This window comes from Camellia sinensis, chromosome 2 (genome assembly GCF_055761805.1).
Source record: "Camellia sinensis isolate YWXY chromosome 2, ASM5576180v1, whole genome shotgun sequence".
In the NCBI taxonomy this organism is placed as follows: Eukaryota; Viridiplantae; Streptophyta; class Magnoliopsida; order Ericales; family Theaceae; genus Camellia; species Camellia sinensis.
Window position 1 is genome coordinate 72,164,072 of NC_138962.1, and position 17,421 is coordinate 72,181,492.

General features: G+C 31.4%; 1 protein-coding gene across 1 annotated transcript; it reads left to right on the forward strand.

Moving 5' to 3' along the window:
• Window positions 1-10,735: 10,735 nt before the first annotated feature.
• LOC114267235 (polygalacturonase At1g48100) lies at window positions 10,736-14,764 on the forward strand. The gene is made up of 6 exons (XM_028208257.2): window positions 10,736-11,984; window positions 12,464-12,631; window positions 12,810-12,854; window positions 12,956-13,163; window positions 13,290-13,371; window positions 14,100-14,764. Exons 1-6 carry the CDS (start codon window positions 11,205-11,207, stop codon window positions 14,599-14,601), a joined length of 1,785 nt encoding a protein of 594 aa, XP_028064058.2. The 5' UTR covers window positions 10,736-11,204; the 3' UTR covers window positions 14,602-14,764.
• Window positions 14,765-17,421: the final 2,657 nt, after the last annotated feature.

Below are 17,421 nucleotides of genomic sequence, written 5' to 3' on the forward strand. Positions count from 1 at the left end.
TAAAGAAAACTTGAGAAAGGTGCCTAGAGAGAGTTCAACAAGGAGAAAGAAAGAGTAGGTGAAGAACATTGAAGCTAAGGGCCAATATTCATAATTAACTAATTAAGGTGAGAATTCTCCACCAAATTTCATGAAATTGAGATACTATACTCATGACCCTTTAGGTGTTGAGTTGAACAAGGATGAAATTCATGTTTAATTAGAGATTTGTTCATGATATTGAGAGCTTAGGACATGCATGTCTTAATATGGAGGAATTGAATGGATTAGCTCCTAAATTCAACGTGCATGCATAATTCCATGACAATTTGTTCTTGTACATTGCACTTCATGTATGAGTCTTCAAATTGAAAGGATATTTTATGAGATTTGAAGTTTTAAAAGTTCAAACTTGTATATCCATGTCTACACTTTTCATTCCAAAAGTTTAATTGCTTTACATTGGAAAACTTGAGTTGAATTAAAGTCATGACTTGTGTTTGATGTTAGAATTTGTGAGGCAAGGTTATTTTCATGGGTTTTGAGTTGAATTGCATGAAAATGAGGTTAGCATTTGAATAGAGGAAGGTCCAAAAACAATAGCCATTTTCAGGTTCCAAATTTTCTAGAACTGCACATGTGGTTTGGAGCCCCGCATGTACGGAAAAACGGGGCAGTGGTGTGGTGTATTCTACTTAAATTGCACCCAAGATTTTAAAAAGCGGCCACAACCGTTACGTAACTGTGGTGTATTCTACTTAAATTGCACCCAAGGTTTTAAAAAGCGGCCACAACCGTTACGTAACGCCGTTACGTAACGGTTGTGGTAGTTACCACCACTCGTTACAGTCGCTTTTGCAGTGTGATTGAGATTCACAGGCGTGTTGGCTGTAACGGCTGCTATAGCGGTCGTAACGGCCGTAACAGCCTGTTACGCATCGTTACATAACGGTTTTGAATTGCTTCTTTCGAAAAAATACAAAAAAAAAAAATGAAAATGGGGGAAGAGAAATAGAGAGAGAAGAGAGAAGATGGAGGAACAAGAGATAGAGAGAGAGAAGAGGGAAGATGAAGAACATGTTATTGATTTGTTGAAGCTGTAAGACCTATGTTATTCTATTCAGCTACTATCACTTAACCATTTTGGTTGTGTGTGTCTATCTATATATTGTTTGAAAATAATAATAATAATAATAATAATAATAAATGTGGTCATTATCTATTTGGCTTGATTAATATATATATATATATATATTTAGGCTTTTATTTATTCTCTTACTTTTGTCATTATTTATCTTATATATAATAGTTTGTGATTGATTTTTTGTATAATATAAAATCATTAATTATTAAAATAAAATGTAAAAAACTCAGTTTATAATGATTTAAAAATATAAAATATATTGGATCAAACTTGAAAATTTATAAAAATTGACCAATATTTATTTTAAAACCCAATAAATATGATCATAGAAAAAAAATGTGCATATTGGTAAGTTTTTTTTCAAATTGTGTCAAAAATAAAAAAATTCACGGTTCCGGTTACCGCAACCGTTACGCTACGACCTTTACACCCTGCAACAGCAACCGCGTCACCGTTACCGTTACGGCGACCGCAACCGCTTTTTAGAACCTTGATTGCACCTATAGGAGAAGGTGTGGTGGTGGTCACCGCACATGCGGCTAGGACCCTCGCATGTGCGACCCTTTCACTACAACAACATTTTAGTGACACCATACTAGTGGCATGTTCTTAAAAAATGTCACAAAAAGAATATTTGGTGGCATTTTTCAGAAAAATGTCATAGAGCCACAAACATACAAGGCTCTAGTGGCATTTCAATTAAAAAAAGTGTCACTTCACTACAACAAAAATGTCACTACAACAAATTAACACTTTAGTGACACTACACTAGTGGCATGTTTTTAGAAAATGCCACAAAAATAAAAATTAGCATTAAATGTTTTAGAAAAATGCCACAGAACCACAAACATATAAGGTTCTAGTGGCATTTCAATAAAGAAATGTCACATCAATTTTATGGCATTTTATAAAATAATGACACAAAAAATTATGTTCGTGACATTTACTAACAGATGTCACTAAACTTTAGTAGCAATGGCATTTTTTAAAAAATGTCAGGACACTAGGTAGGTGCAAATTACTTTTTATGGCACTTAGGTGGAAAGTGTCATAAACAAATATTTTATAGCATTTTGAGAAATGTCACTAAGCCAAAAACTTTCCAAGGTTATAATGGCATTTTTGAAAAAACAAAAAATGCCAATATATTTTCTAAATTTTTAAAATGCAGTAAATGATTAAAAATAAATAAATTAAACTCAATATACACTACAAAAAAAAGCACATTCGACGACTAAATTTCTTGACCAAAAAAAATTTGGTCGTTGAAAGTATAGCTTACAACGACGAAAACAGCATTAGTAGCCAAAAATAAAGCTTTTTGGCGACTAAACAATTTTAGTAGCCAAAAGTCTACAATTGGTGACTAAAACTAAGTTTGGTCGCTAATTATATGAGTTTTAGTGACTAAAAAATTTTTAGTAGTCCAAAGTAAAGCTTCTTGGCGACTAAAAAAATTTAGTAGCCAAAAGTCTATAATTGGCGACTAAAAATAAGTTTGGTCGCTGATTATATGGGTTTACCGATTAAAAAAATTTTAGTAGCCAAAAGTCTACAATTGGGGACTAAAAAATAAGTTTAGTCGCCAAAAGTGGTCATTTTTAGTGCGGGAGAACTAAAATCCTAAGGCGGGAATTAAATTTTTTGGCGACCAAAATTTTAGTAGCTGAAAGTGCATCTTCGGCGACCAAATCCGATTTTGGTCAGCAAAGTTAAGTTTTTTAGCAACTAAAAAATAATTAGTAGCCAAAAGTATAGAATTGACGACTAAAAAATATTTTTAATCGCCAAAAGTGGTCTTTTTTTATTTTGCTAGTAAATAGTTTATTTTACATAAATTATGTTCAATAAAATAATTATGTTTATACATATATTTTTATATTAATATGGATGTATGTACTATATAAATAATATATGTTGCATATATAATCATGTGGTGCTATAGAGGTGTAGTGGGAAGAGTGTGGTGTATAAGGTTTATGGTGCGGCAGGTTGGCGGTTCGAGTCTCCGTAAGAGCAGATCAAATTGTTCTACAACGAATTATCGTCACGAATAGCACTTGATAACGTCACGAATAGTGCCTACCATGACATTAAAGTGTCACTGAAAGGTTTTAGTCTTGATGGTGTAATGACACTTATAAATGTCACTAACTCTTTTTTTAATGGCGCTTGATAGTGTCACAAATAATATCTACCATAATATCAAAATGTCATTGAAAGTTTTTAGCCATGATGGTGTAGTGGCGCTTGCAAGTATCTACCGTGGCACTAGTATCTACCGTGACACGGATACAAATGGTACTTGTTCAAAATGCCACAAGACTGAAAAATGTCATTAAACCAATAGTTTTGTGGCACTTTCAAATGTCACTAAACTAAGAAAATGTTGTAGTGTTTTGGGCAAGCCCGGTTTGTTTTTCGCTCATCTTTTCCACATTTTGAGCCTCCGTTTGCATGGTTTTAAAGTGTTTTCATGTGCATATGCATCTCATGAACACGAGTGAATTAAAGAACAAAAGTGTACCCAAACGGTTAGCATCGAATAGAAACCGAATAAATAAAGAACGCATAGAACCGATCGAATGATTGACTGTATATTGAATAGTATTGTAAGAATGTGATTGTAATTATGTTACGTTTGACTTTATTTGTTTAGGTCAGATGCCGAACCATTAGTACGTGTATCAAGAAGTCCACTGTGAGTAACACTGTTGTAAAGATACGTTCAATTGTATTTATTTCCTAAATAATAAATTATATTGTTTTCGAACCGTTACTTTTTTTGATTGAATGATGATCCTCTTTTTGAACTGTACCCGTGGCATCCATAGCATATTGTTATTGTTATTGTTATTGATATCGTTATTGTTACAGAGATCTCTGTCAGTTCCAATTCTTGGAACTATTGTTTATTGTTTGAAGGCCATCAATTGATTGTTCGGTCTTTAAGATCCATTGTATTGTTGTTATTGGATGTACCACGTATAACCTATACGAATATGATTAATTGAATTAAACGATTGAACGATTGATTGACAAAAAGATATTGATCGAACATGTTCTATTAATAATCGATTGTTTCAAATACTGTAAGGATATCATTTTTAACTTCTTTACATAGTTGTTATTCGCTGGGTTTTAGCTCATTGTTTACTATATATATGTAGGTGATTGAGCACCGGATCAAAGCTAGTGGCGATGAACCGAACCCTTGTTTTGTCAAGTCAGCCATTGTGCCTCATCGCGAGGTTCCGAACCATCATGTGTCAAGACTTTTTGGGTGGTTCAAAGTCACCCTTTTGATATTGCTAAGTGAAAAGAATGTTTTATAACTTTTCTTATTGGTGTTTTTGATAATGAGATTTAATTCGCTAACTTGTGTTTTGTCTCGTATATATGTGTTTCATGGACATAAATGTTTGTGGATATAGCTATGTGTATGAAAGTTTATTTCTATTCAGGTCCTCACAGCTCATTGGATGATGTATGTTATTATTAATTGGCTTTCGCCAGCCTCTTTATATTGTATTATTGTCATTAATCACGGATTATTAGTTAGTTATGACGCTAAACTCATAAGGACGGGTTTGGGTCTTGACACGTAGACCCTACGTGTCGAACCACTATAAATCACTATGTTTATTTTCTTTCCCTATCTCTTTTACTTTTATTGATTATTATTGATTTATTATTTTATTTGTTAAAATTCAAATATTTTAATTATTATTTTTAATATTATGCAATTTATTTAATAATCTAATTCATCTCTCTTGGATTGTGTATTTGAGATAACACTATCAAAATACCAACAAAAAAAAAAATGATTTTCCAGTAAAGCATAAAGTGGTTTGTGTGGACGGAGAGTGGCGGCTTGGCAATGATGCCAGTGATTAGGATGGTGGTGGCAATGGTGCCGACAGTAATAAGTAATAGTAGTGGTGGTTTGTTAGTTATTAATTGGCTAGGATCGTTAGATGAACACAAGTATTAAATCTTAATGGTGTACAAATTCAACTAAGCAATGACACAAATATCAAATAGTTAAAAATTGAATATTTGGGACAAGAATGTGCAGGTTGTGGTAGGATGTGATCAAAAAGTAGAAGTTAAAAGTATTTTTTTTAGATTTTAAATAATTAGTGTTTTTTAATCTTACTTGAGTTATTTTTGTTAATAAATTATAAATAGAAATTATATCAAACAGTCTAATATAGACTCTAAATTTAAAATAAACTATAAATAGATTATTTAAACTGTAACAAATACCCCAATATAGTGATGATACAAAAAATAGATTAGTGCAAAATTGTTGAGTTAACTCATTCCTCTAATCCTACCCACTTAGATCTCACAAACAAACAAGTCCTAAAATGAAGTTTTCAATCTAGGTAAGGATGTATGCTAGTAGTGAGTGCTCTTTTTCATGAGGTGATTATTATTCTAACTTTTGCCACCCCCCACTTTCACTGGACTGTGATTAAATTAGTTGTGACAATACATTGTATCATTCACAACATTATCTCATTATCCATTTTAATTCAACATATTCGCTCCACTTACCTTTAATTTCAATGTAGAGAACCATTTTCATAATTAAAATGGCAAGTAATCCAAAGTGGGTTTAATATTTGTCATCATAAGAAGCGAGAGAAAGATATATAGCCACACAATGCTATTCATTCACATAATGCTTTCTGTTGCCTCTGAAAACCAAAAGTTTCAATAATTAAAAATAAATTAAAAAAACATTAAACTAATGAATATCCAAAGTGGGTTCTCTATGACTTCCTGCAAAGCCATAGAAAAGGTAAAATAAGTGTGTTTGGTTTTGAGTTTTTTAAATTAAATTTTTTGAAAATTGAATTTATTGGTTTTTGTATTTTTTTGTTTTTAGTGAATATTTTTAAAATTTTAAATATTTTTTTTACTTTTTTTGATGCACCTTACTTAGATGTATCTAAAAAGTAAAAAATTTGTGAAAAAATATTTTTAAAAATTAATAAATACATAAAAATACAAAAAATGTATTGAATTCTTGTATTTATTTTTTTTTTTGTATTTTTGGTGTTTAGTGAATTTTTAAAAGGTTTTTTTCAATTTTTTTTTACTTTTTAGGTATATTTATGTTAAGTACGTCTAAAAATTAAAAAAATTGCTCAAAATATTAAAAAGATTCAGTAAAAATAAAAAAATACGAAAAATAAAAAAGTAAAATTTTCTGAAAAGTATTTTTGAAAAATGATAACCAATTATTCATGTCAAGAGCTTTATGTGAGTCTATTGGATAGGGGTGCACAATTTTTTTTAAAAAACTTGAGAATTAATTTAGCTCAATCTCTATGAATTGAGATAATTTGATTTTTTCCGATTTATTAATTTAATTTTGAATCTAAAAATAATGAATCCCTGTTAGATAATGTCTCGATGGGACCACATAATTAAATGTGGTGTTATCATTTATAAGAAGCCTACAATTTAAGTGATTCAATTTAGTTAATAGGCTTAAGGGTATATGTGTTATGGACCTAATGTGTAGATACTAGTTGTATAATTTCTATTTCTATGAGGGGCAGAAATAGAAATTAAAACATATTGGTTAAAGTTGGTTTTCATTACCTTTCAGTTTTAAAACCAATAATGGTTCATTTATTGGTTTTCATTACCTTTCAGTTTTAAACCAATAATGGTTAATTTATTGGTTTTCATTACCTTTCAGTTATGAAAACCAATTACAACCTTTAAAAGGTTATGGTCCCTATTCCTTCCCAAGTGTGAGAAAAAAAATAAGAACACTGTTTGTTTTTCTAAATCCTCTCAAGGAGAAACATAAGGCACCAAAGGGGAAAGGATTAGAAGGCAATAACATAGTCAATATCAAAGGTTTTATTGACAATCAGACGCTTCCGTTTAACTGTTCATCGATGGATTCAGGTATATTTTTTGTCTTGATTTCTTGATAATACACATGGTAAATGATCCGAAACATGAAGTTATGAAATTTCTTTTAACAATCCCAGCAAATCAATTGGTTTCTTAGTGTTAGCTTGGCTACGTATAGTCTGAAACAACCTAAACCCAAATATATATACATATTTATGTTGAGATGCCTTCGTATTATTGGAGAAAAATAAATATTAAGGTGGATGTTGCTACAGTATTTGTTCCACTATTATATGTACGTTGATTACATCAATAAAATGAGTCTTTTTGCTGAGTTAAAAAAAAAAAAAAAAAAAAAAGAAGGTGAATGTTGCTACATAAATATTTTCCTTGTGAGATAAGTAAAAACTAGATTTTTCAACTTGACATGAATTTTACATAAATATTATATGGCCTTTTTATATATACACGTTAACATAAAATAATAAGTAAGAACCATGCACTAGAACATATAAAAAATTTAGAGATCAAATTTTTTTAATATCTAAAAGTGAAAATTTTATTGTAAAATACATTTATCGTAAGGATAGTAGGTAAAAAGTCGTCCCGAAAAGTAAAAAATAAGACTTTTAGCGACAATTTTGAAAATATCACTAATAAATACACTTTTAGGGACACAATAATATGATCACAAATGGTTTATTTTTTGAGACAAAAATTTGGTCTCCAAAAGATAATAATTCATCACAAATGTCCAATTTTCGTTGCGACACTTTTTGCAACAAAAATATTTGGTCCCTAAAAAATAATTTTGTCCATAAATTTTGGTCTCTAACACTTTAATTTTTGCTGTGATGTGTTGAACTTAGAATTAATCATAATTGATTATGTTTCTAAGTTTAGTGTTAATTCAAAGCATAATAATAGAAAGGTAGGTTAGTACAAAAAAAAATTAGCTACTTAATTTTATTCGGAAAATGGCTCATACACCCACTGTCGACCCCCAGTGAGGTGGCAGTCCATAATTGGACAAAAAAAAAACTGTTTTTTTTTTTTTTTTTTTTTTAGGTTTCGGCCAGTGGGGGCGCGACACCTCACTGGGGGTGCGACCCCCACTGGGGGTATGCAGCAGGATTGATTTTATTCAAACCATAATAATAGAAAGTTAGGATTGTAGAAAAAAAAATTAGAAAGTTAGGTTAGTAAAAACATAACAACAATACTTTTCGAAACAAAAATATTTAATTCTAAAAAAATAATTTTATCCTTAAATTTTAGTTTCTAAAATTTTAACTTTTCGTATTGATGTGTTGAACTTAGAATTAATTATAATTGGTTATGTTCGAAGCTAAAGTGTTAATTCAAACCATAATAATAAAAAGTTAATTTTTAGGTAGCCATTATATAATTTTATTTATAATTTTTAGGTAGCCATTAGATAAAATGATATCAGTTATCCTCAATATTTATTCATAAATTCATAATTTAAAATTGTAAGTGCCAAACTGACAGTTTCTGTGGCAAGGAAAAAAAAAAAAAAAAAAAATCAAAAGTGGGCATTAACAAGTGTCAGCAAAAGACGCTAGAGAAAGATCTAGCCACACAATGCTATTGATTAGTAATAAGTTTCCCATTTCACAAAATGCTTTCTGTTAGATCTCCCTAAAACCAAAATCTCTAATAATTAAAAGAATAAAAATAAAAGCCAAGCTAAAAATATACATAGTGGGTTCTCCATGACTTTTGTGAGCATCTGTCCAGAGTACCTAAGGGCACTTGCTGAAATGAAACCATCTAAAATATTCTGAAGCCCTAAGGGCACACTATGATGAAACCGGCCATGAGAATACAAAATTTTAACAAAAAAACTTAAAAATTTTCACAAAGATTCTTTTTGGACTAGACAGTACAGTTGGACCTTATTCAAGTCTTATTTTCATAATTTAAATCGTTCAATTGATAAGGCTTTGTTCATAGATCATGCATAAAAAACTAACTTTTTATTTTAAAAATAACCTTTATAATACCCCCCCCCAAAAAAAAACCTTTTAATTCTAGTTCTAATAGTTTGATTCAAAATTTATTTTAGACCATATTATTTTAAATCAAACTATTTGGTCTCTATATTTTAAATTTAGTTTTAATTTGGTTTTTCCGTTTAAGCCGAAAGTTAAAGTTAAAGAGTTTGGAAAACTTCGCACTCTCTGAGATGTACATATAAAAAAAAAAATTATGGAGAATTTGGACGACTAGATTAAATTGAAACTCAATTTAAAGTATAAAGACCAAATTGTTCAAATTGAAAAATAGGGACCAAAATGAAATTTGAATCAAACTATAAGGGTGAAAAGTGTAATTTATCCAAAAATCAGATTAATCTAAAAATTATAGCCACATGTTTTATTATAGGAGAAATTATTATTCAGTGTAGATGTAGGAAAAAAATTACACATTAATAGTAAACTTTAAGAACATTAATAATTAAACTTATAAACTATTTCATGTATTATTTAATATTTTTTTAAAACACCACTTAATTGTAATTCCCCCTTTATTATATTTGTTTCCAAAAAAAAAAAAAAGAACTTTATTTTTAAACTCATATTAGTTGTCCTTTTTCTTGCATACAAATGTGATGAAATAATATATTTACAATTATTCTATCAATTTGAATTTTTACGCATGACCTATATATAAAAATTTACAAAATGAATGATTTAAATCATGACAATGAGCCTCCTGGTAGCCGCAAGGCCAGACTGCACTATCTAGTCCACAACGGTTAATTTTTGTTCTAAAAATTATTATCAATAAAAGAAAAAAAGAAGAGAAAAAAAGAATAGGAAAATGAATGATTGTCATTAACAAAATTTACAGATTATGGTTTTTTTTATTCAATGCATTTCATAACTAATGATGCATGAAATGGATGTGTAACCATACTGGTATTTACTAAAATTGAATTCCATCGTTAGTTAGGACTTTCAGTAGCCATCTTCTTCTTTGGATGATACCACACCATGGTGACCAAATGGTTCTGGGATGGGAATTCTTGACTTCGCTATTACTCTCATCATATCCTCATGATGAAAAATTATTCATTTGTAATGGAGTATCATTGTTGGATATGCACGCGGTACTTCTTATTAAAAATCTATATAAAATATTTATATACAAAATACTTAATTTATATGATTCATCTCAGAATTAGAGTTAACCAACTCTCTCAACTATAAATTTACATTCACGACTGTGGTTTTATTACAATAAAAAATGTAATAACATATTATAGACATAACCAACTTCTCCAATTATAAATATATAGAAATTAGAGTACCAAAATACTTTTAATATCACATGGAGCCAATCTTGTCTACAACTTAGCCGACTAAAGTGAATTAAGGCGACTTTATTTATTGGATGAATACTACTCTTATTGATCGAAAAAATACCATATTAATATACTAACTTGGAATGGTGCTCCAAAACTATTGAATACTCATCTACCTACCCTCTACGCCTTTAATTTTTTGTATTGAATGCTCAAACCTCACCAAGAAAAAAAATAAAACAAACCACTCTCTAAATGGAACTGGTCGGTTTAGCCACAATTAAATTAGTGTATGTAGGTGCATATTGCGTACTGCCCTGAAAAAGGAGCTTCCACTAAGAATTCCTTCCTTCCTAGTATAAAAAATGATGACTTCATTCAATTCAACTCATGATTCTACAATACCCTCATCAGAGCTCTCTCTCTCACAGTTGTGAAGTCTTCCAACTTGTTTTAGTAGTGCTTCTAGTGGTCACAGCCACACACCTTCTTATCTCTGCTTCTTTGGCTAACTCTATCTCACTTATGAACTACTAGAGTCTTTTCATTTTGCTTCCAACTTGTTTTTAAGTGCTTCTTGTGGTCACAGATACATATAGCTCCTTTGTATCTCTCTTGTTTTCTGTACTTCCCAAAAACGTGGGTACCTTCATTCTACAAACCCTATATGATCCCCTAGCTTATGATAATAATGACAAAACCTATCAAAACTTTTATGGGTTTCTTTGAATCTTGAAAGCATGATCTCCACATCCTAATGAAAAAGGCACATTCTTTTTGTATATGCATTGAATAGCTTCATTGTGTTCTATAAAATCTCATTCTCTAAGCTAGCTATTATTATTAGACGAACTAACTAAACCAACCATGGAGCTCCCTCAGATTTTCTCTTTGTTTTCCTCCATTTTCCTGTGCTTTTTCATGCTTTCCATTCAGGGTAGTAGATACTCGGGTCTTCGATTGTTGTCTCAAATTTCACTCCCTCCATCTCCTGCACCTGAGGCTGCCGCTGCCCCTGCCCCAACTCAAATTTCACTCCCTCCATCTCCTGCACCAAAGGCTGCTGCTGCCCCTGCCCCAACTCAAATTTCACTCCCTCTATCTCTTGCACCTAAGGCTGCTGCTGCTGCCCCTGCCCCAACTCAAATTTCACTCCCTCCATCTCCTGCACCTAAGGCTGCTGCTGCCCCTGCCCCAACTCAAATTTCACTCCCTCAATCTCCTGCACCTAAGGCTGCTGCTGCTGCCCCTGCCCCAACTCAAATTTCACTCCCTCCATCTCCTGCACCTAAGGCTGCTGCTGCCCCTGCCCCAACTCAAATTTCACTCCCTCAATCTCCTGCACCTAAGGCTGCTGCTGCCCCTGCCCCAACTCAAATTTCACTCCCTCTATCTCCTGCACCTAAGGCTGCTGCTGCCCCTACCCCAACTTCACAAACTCGAAGTTACTATTCTAGTGCTGTTTTTAATGTATTGTCATTTGGTGCTGTTGGGGATGGTGTCACAGATGACACTCAAGCATTCAAGATGGCTTGGGACACCGTTTGCCAATCTGAATCAGTGACATTGCTCGTTCCTCGTCACTATTCCTTCATGATTCAATCTACAATCTTCACAGGGCCATGTCAAAGTGGCCTGGTATTTCAGGTAATGCTGCTATTTCTGTCAAAAGTGTCAATCTTTTTGGTTGTGTTTTAGTTTTCTTCCTTTTCTTTTCTTTTTTTGTTTTTGTTTTCTGTATTTTCAGAAACCAAAAAATATATATATATATATATATATTTTGGAAAGTTAAAAAATACTTATTTTCATATGAATTATGCTAGAAACCCCAAATAATCTACCAAATTTTCTACCAAACTTCTCATATGGGTGTGGGACTCACACACATGTAGGTTTGTATGGGTCCCACACCTATATGAGAGGTTTGGTAAAAAATTTGGTAGATTATTTGGGATCCATAAAATTTTCCTTTTCATATACCTTTCTTTTTTTGTGCAAAAACAACTTTTTGGTTGTCTAAAAAGTGGGTTGTTTATTAAAAATATTTCGCAAAAACAGTTTTCGGAAGACGAAAAGAGATGCTAACGAGGTTTTTGCATGACTTTTTTGTGTGTGTTATGAAAAAGATTGATGGAACTCTGATGCCACCAGATGGACCCGACTCATGGCCTAAAAAGAACAGTAGGCGACAATGGCTCGTGTTTTACAGACTCGGTGGAATGGCAATGCAAGGGGGTGGTCTAATAGATGGGAGAGGAGAGAAATGGTGGAATCTTCCTTGCAAACCTCACAAAGTAAGCAATTTTTTCACTTGCAATCACTGCAAGGAAAAAGGGTTTTCCTGACGTTTATTAAATCCCATAAAAGACAGAAAAATGGCAGGCAAAGCCTTTTTCTTGTAGTGAATACCTTTCTTGGCTTTACTTTTGCAAGTTTCTATTTGATTAATTGATAATGATGCCAATGAAACAGGGAGTTAATGGGAGAACCTTGCCCGGTCCGTGCGATAGTCCAGTTGTAAGCACAAACAATTGATCATTTATGTTTCCAAAACTCAAATTCCACTTAAAAGAAATTGTTGACTGACAATTTTTATTGTAATGTACTAAATATTGCAGGCTATAAGGTTCGTTATGAGCTCAAATATGACAATACAAGGACTTAAAATCAAGAACAGTCCACAGTTCCACTTCCGGTTTGATGGTTGCCGGGATGTGCATATAGACTTGCTTTACATAACAGCACCTTCTCAAAGCCCCAACACAGATGGAATTCACATAGAGAATTCAAACAACGTGAAAATTTACAATTCTGTCATCTCCAACGGTAAAAATTCCCCCACAATCTCTCAAAATTTCCATTCTTTCTCCACAAGTACATGCCCGCAAGCTTATTATACTCTTTTTTTCTTTTCTTTTTTTTAATTTTTAATTTTTTTAATTTTTTATGCAGGTGATGATTGTGTATCTATTGGAGCTGGTTGTTATAATGTAGACATAAGGAATATAACATGTGGTCCTAGTCATGGAATAAGGTACATTCATTCATTCCCCAACTTAGAATTGTCTGATCTTCTAAAAGAAGCAAGGCATGGGAATGTTCAGGTCTCTAATTTGAACCAAAAAAATCAATATCATTCCATATGCATTGGGATTTTGGCCTTCCGATACTAATACACCTGTGTATTATATATCAGCTTTATGGTAGATGAACCAATCTTGTCTGCCGCAAATCAGGTCGTGAACCAGCTATGAACCTATATATTTTGCAAATCAGTCTATGCTCAAGCTTTTTTTCTTCTTCTTCTGTCAATACTGTCATTTTCACAATTTGTTTTATGAAGTTTTATATTAAAAAAATATAAACTAATTATACAAAAAAATAATAATAATAATAATATCATTGTTTTTTTTAATTTTCAGAAATTATTTCCATCCCCATAAAAGCTAAAATCATGTGAAAAGTGTTTCCTAATTTTTTTTTTTCATTTTTTTTAACACGAAACTAGTTTTGATTTTTTTTTTATTTAAAAAAACTGATTGATTTTGAAAACAAGACCAAATTGTGTTTCAAGAATTAGTATTTTTTTATGTGTGCGCAATTGTGAAAATTGAGTGAATTAAACTATTCTTTCAAGCTTAAAAAAAGTTCCAAGAATTAAGCATCAACTTCTGTTCTGACAATTTTTTAAAAGGGTTTCACCCATACCCTCTCTTTTTATTTATTATTTATTTTTCATATACTTCCCTCTCCTTGGTGCAGTATTGGCAGCCTTGGCCTCCGAAACTCCCGAGCTTGCGTGTCAAACATCACAGTAACTGACTCCGTGGTCAAGCACTCTGACAATGGAGTCCGGATCAAGACATGGCAAGGTGGATCAGGATCAGTATCTAAGGTGACCTTCAACAACATTCAAATGGACACTGTTAGAAACCCTATCATCATAGACCAGTACTATTGCCAAACCAAGGGCTGCGCCAACCAGACATCTGCAGTGTACATTTCTGATATTTTGTATTCAGAAATTAAGGGTACTTACGACATCAGAAGCCCACCGATGCATTTGGCGTGCAGTGACACCATGCCATGCACTAATCTCACATTCTCGGACGTGGAATTGCTTCCTGCTCAAGGGCAGTTGTTGCTCGATCCATTTTGCTGGAATGCGTATGGAGATATGAGAACACTGACTATTCCACCGGTGTATTGCTTGTCCGAGGGAACACCGCAGTCAATACCACAAAATGATGTTGATCGGTGCTGATTAAATTATATGAGTAATGTTATACATAATCAGATTTCTTACAATAGATGGATTTATATATAAAAGGACAGAAAAAATTTGTCCTTTCTTTTGTCACCTTGATGTTATGTATTTAAGCGAGGAAAATGCTATACAATCAAATAAAATGGTGACATTTGTTTAAGTTTTTAGCAGTGAAATGATACTTATCCTCCAAAAGTGTGCTTATTTTGTTGATAGGAAAGTTGATAGGAAAGTAACTATGATTGAAAATAATTAACATTCAGAAGTTTCCATGGGAGTTTTGTATTTCAGTTTAAAATTTTGTCAAACTCAATACAGTGAAATAAGAACAAATGGTCAATGGATTAGTAAGAGTAGTGAATGTATTGATGGGTTAACTAAAAGGAGTTGGATTGCTTCCTGTCCAACATAAATCTGGACTGAAAAATCTAGACCGGAAGGTATTGTCTAGGTCTGTGAGATTTAATGATTTAAATTATTTATTTTGTAAGATTTTTCGTGTATATCATCTATAAATAATTATGTCGATCTAATAATCGTAAATTATTAAATTTATTACATTTAACGATAAATATACTTTTAAAAATAAATTATCTGATTTTAGTGATTTTAGTGATAAACATCCTAAAGTGAAACCAATGTGTACATCCACTGAGCCATCCCTTTTACCTCCCCACCCTCCCATATATGAGCAAGGATCCTCTAGAGTTTTTTTTTCCTAAAGTTTCCTAGAGTAGTGCATTGTGTGGTTGAGATTTAATGACAAGTCACATCAATTTTTCAGCATTAAATCTCAACCACACAATACACCACTTTAGGAAACTTTAGAAAAAAAACACTCTAGAGGATCCTTGGTGCCCATATATAGCTTGTTTAAGCCAAAAGCAAAAACAGTTGGTCCAACGAAAAGGTTATTTGTTTGAAAGATGAACCTCCTTTTTGGACTTATATGGTTTAATTCATTGATGAATAGACATTGGACCATCCATGCATAGAGGCATGGGAATGAAGAAGAGAATGCGGGGAAAGTGTGTAGGTGAAAGTGAGAGATTGTTTTGTGGCATACATACATCCCACACAAACACAAAAAAAAAAAATTCTGTTTTTAAGTTTTTAAAAACAGTTTTTACAATTTTAATTTATATAATCTTCTAAAAAAAAATTTAATTTATACATATATATATATTTGTAATGATTTTTTTTAATATTTTAGTCGTTTTTAAATTTTTTTACATCTACTAAATTTAGAAACACTTAAAAAGTAAAAAATTTATATAAATTTTTTTTAAAAAAAAAAAAATTCACTAAATTCAAAAAAAAAAATACAAAAATTTAGTTCATTTTCTTCTTCTTTTTTGTAATTTATTGATTTTTTTTTAAAAAAAAAATCACAAATATTTTACTTTATAAAAATATCACATCTAAAAAAAATTACTTAAAAATAAAAAATAATACACAAAACCAAAGAGAGTGAAATAGCAAAAGTGAGTGGGTGGCTGTGGATCTCTCTCTAATATCATGCGCAGGAACTAAAAAATGCATTTTTGTAAAAATGGACCAAAATAAAGGGTAGGCTACGAATAAGGGCCGGCGCACGAGTTTAATCATCTCCATGTGTCATCATCAATCCATCACTTTATTCTCTTTTCATATTAATAAATACATATCAAATATTTTTACTCAAAAAAATATCAAATATTTTAAGAAAAATTATAAATGAGTGTAATTTTAAATTTTTTTATAAATTAATGATAAATTTTATCTATTTTATTTTAATAATTAAAAATATTATAAAATTTTCAATGTATTTGTAATTACTTTTATAAAGATACACTGAATAACAATTCTCTCAATATTTTACTGCATAAATCACCACCTTTTATATCTAAAATTAATTATACATACTCCAAACTAATGAGAAATTACAATACATATGAAGTGAGTTTCTTAATTACTTAACAAGAGTAAGTCAGTAAGTCTATGACATTTTAAAAAAAAATTGTTATGTAATTGATTTAAAATATTATTTTAGCAATGTCACGCGATACTCTCTTTGTATAAACTTACATATTTTTAAGCAAACTTGGCAAACTATAGAATGTATAACTTATATGCATGTATATATATGTTTTGTTTTATAAGGTTTGTGTTTATAATTTTTCAAAAAAAAAAAAATTGAAAATTGTAAATAAAAATGAGTTTATCTTTTTTGTGTTTTAAAAACTTGTAACCAATTTAGAAAATGTATTCATAACGCACCTTTGGCTACAGTCACTAGTGACCTTCATCGACAACTTCCTACCCGTGACAACCACCTTCAATCATTACCTTACCAAAAATCACTTTCGGCCACCCATTTCCAATCATCAAGCACCAATAGCCAACAACTAGTCTCGAACACCGTCAACTACCTACTAGCAGTAGCCCCTACCTCTTGTCAGAAACCACCTCAGACAATTGACAACCAACTTCAGTTACCATCTCTAACCATTGACAACTATTTTCGACAACCAGTTCCCGTCTGTCACCTCTCACTTGTTTTCAAAATAATTTTTTAAAACACAATAGACATGTTTCAGTATTCATTTTTATCAAAAACAAATTAAACATGTATAATATTTATTTTAAACAAAAAAACTAAAAACGGTAAAGGTTATCAAATGACACCTATATATATGTACATGTTCAAAAAAGTTTTTCAGTTAGGCAAATTGTATTGTTTTATTCTCAAAGAACAACCTCATGATGCTCCCGAAATTTACACCGAATCACAAATATGAAATCCCTTAACACACAGCCACGGTTCTATCAACAATA

What these genes read in the sequence shown, in the direction of transcription:
- LOC114267235 (XM_028208257.2), top strand. Translation starts at nt 11,205, where the DNA reads ATGGAGCTCCCTCAGATTTTCTCTTTGTTTTCCTCCATTTTCCTGTGC. An exon ending in CAATTCTGTCATCTCCAACG is followed by an intron (nt 13,164 to 13,289) that starts GTAAAAATTCCC and finishes TTTTTTATGCAG; the next exon opens with GTGATGATTGTGTATCTATT. An exon ending in GGTCCTAGTCATGGAATAAG is followed by an intron (nt 13,372 to 14,099) that starts GTACATTCATTC and finishes TCCTTGGTGCAG; the next exon opens with TATTGGCAGCCTTGGCCTCC.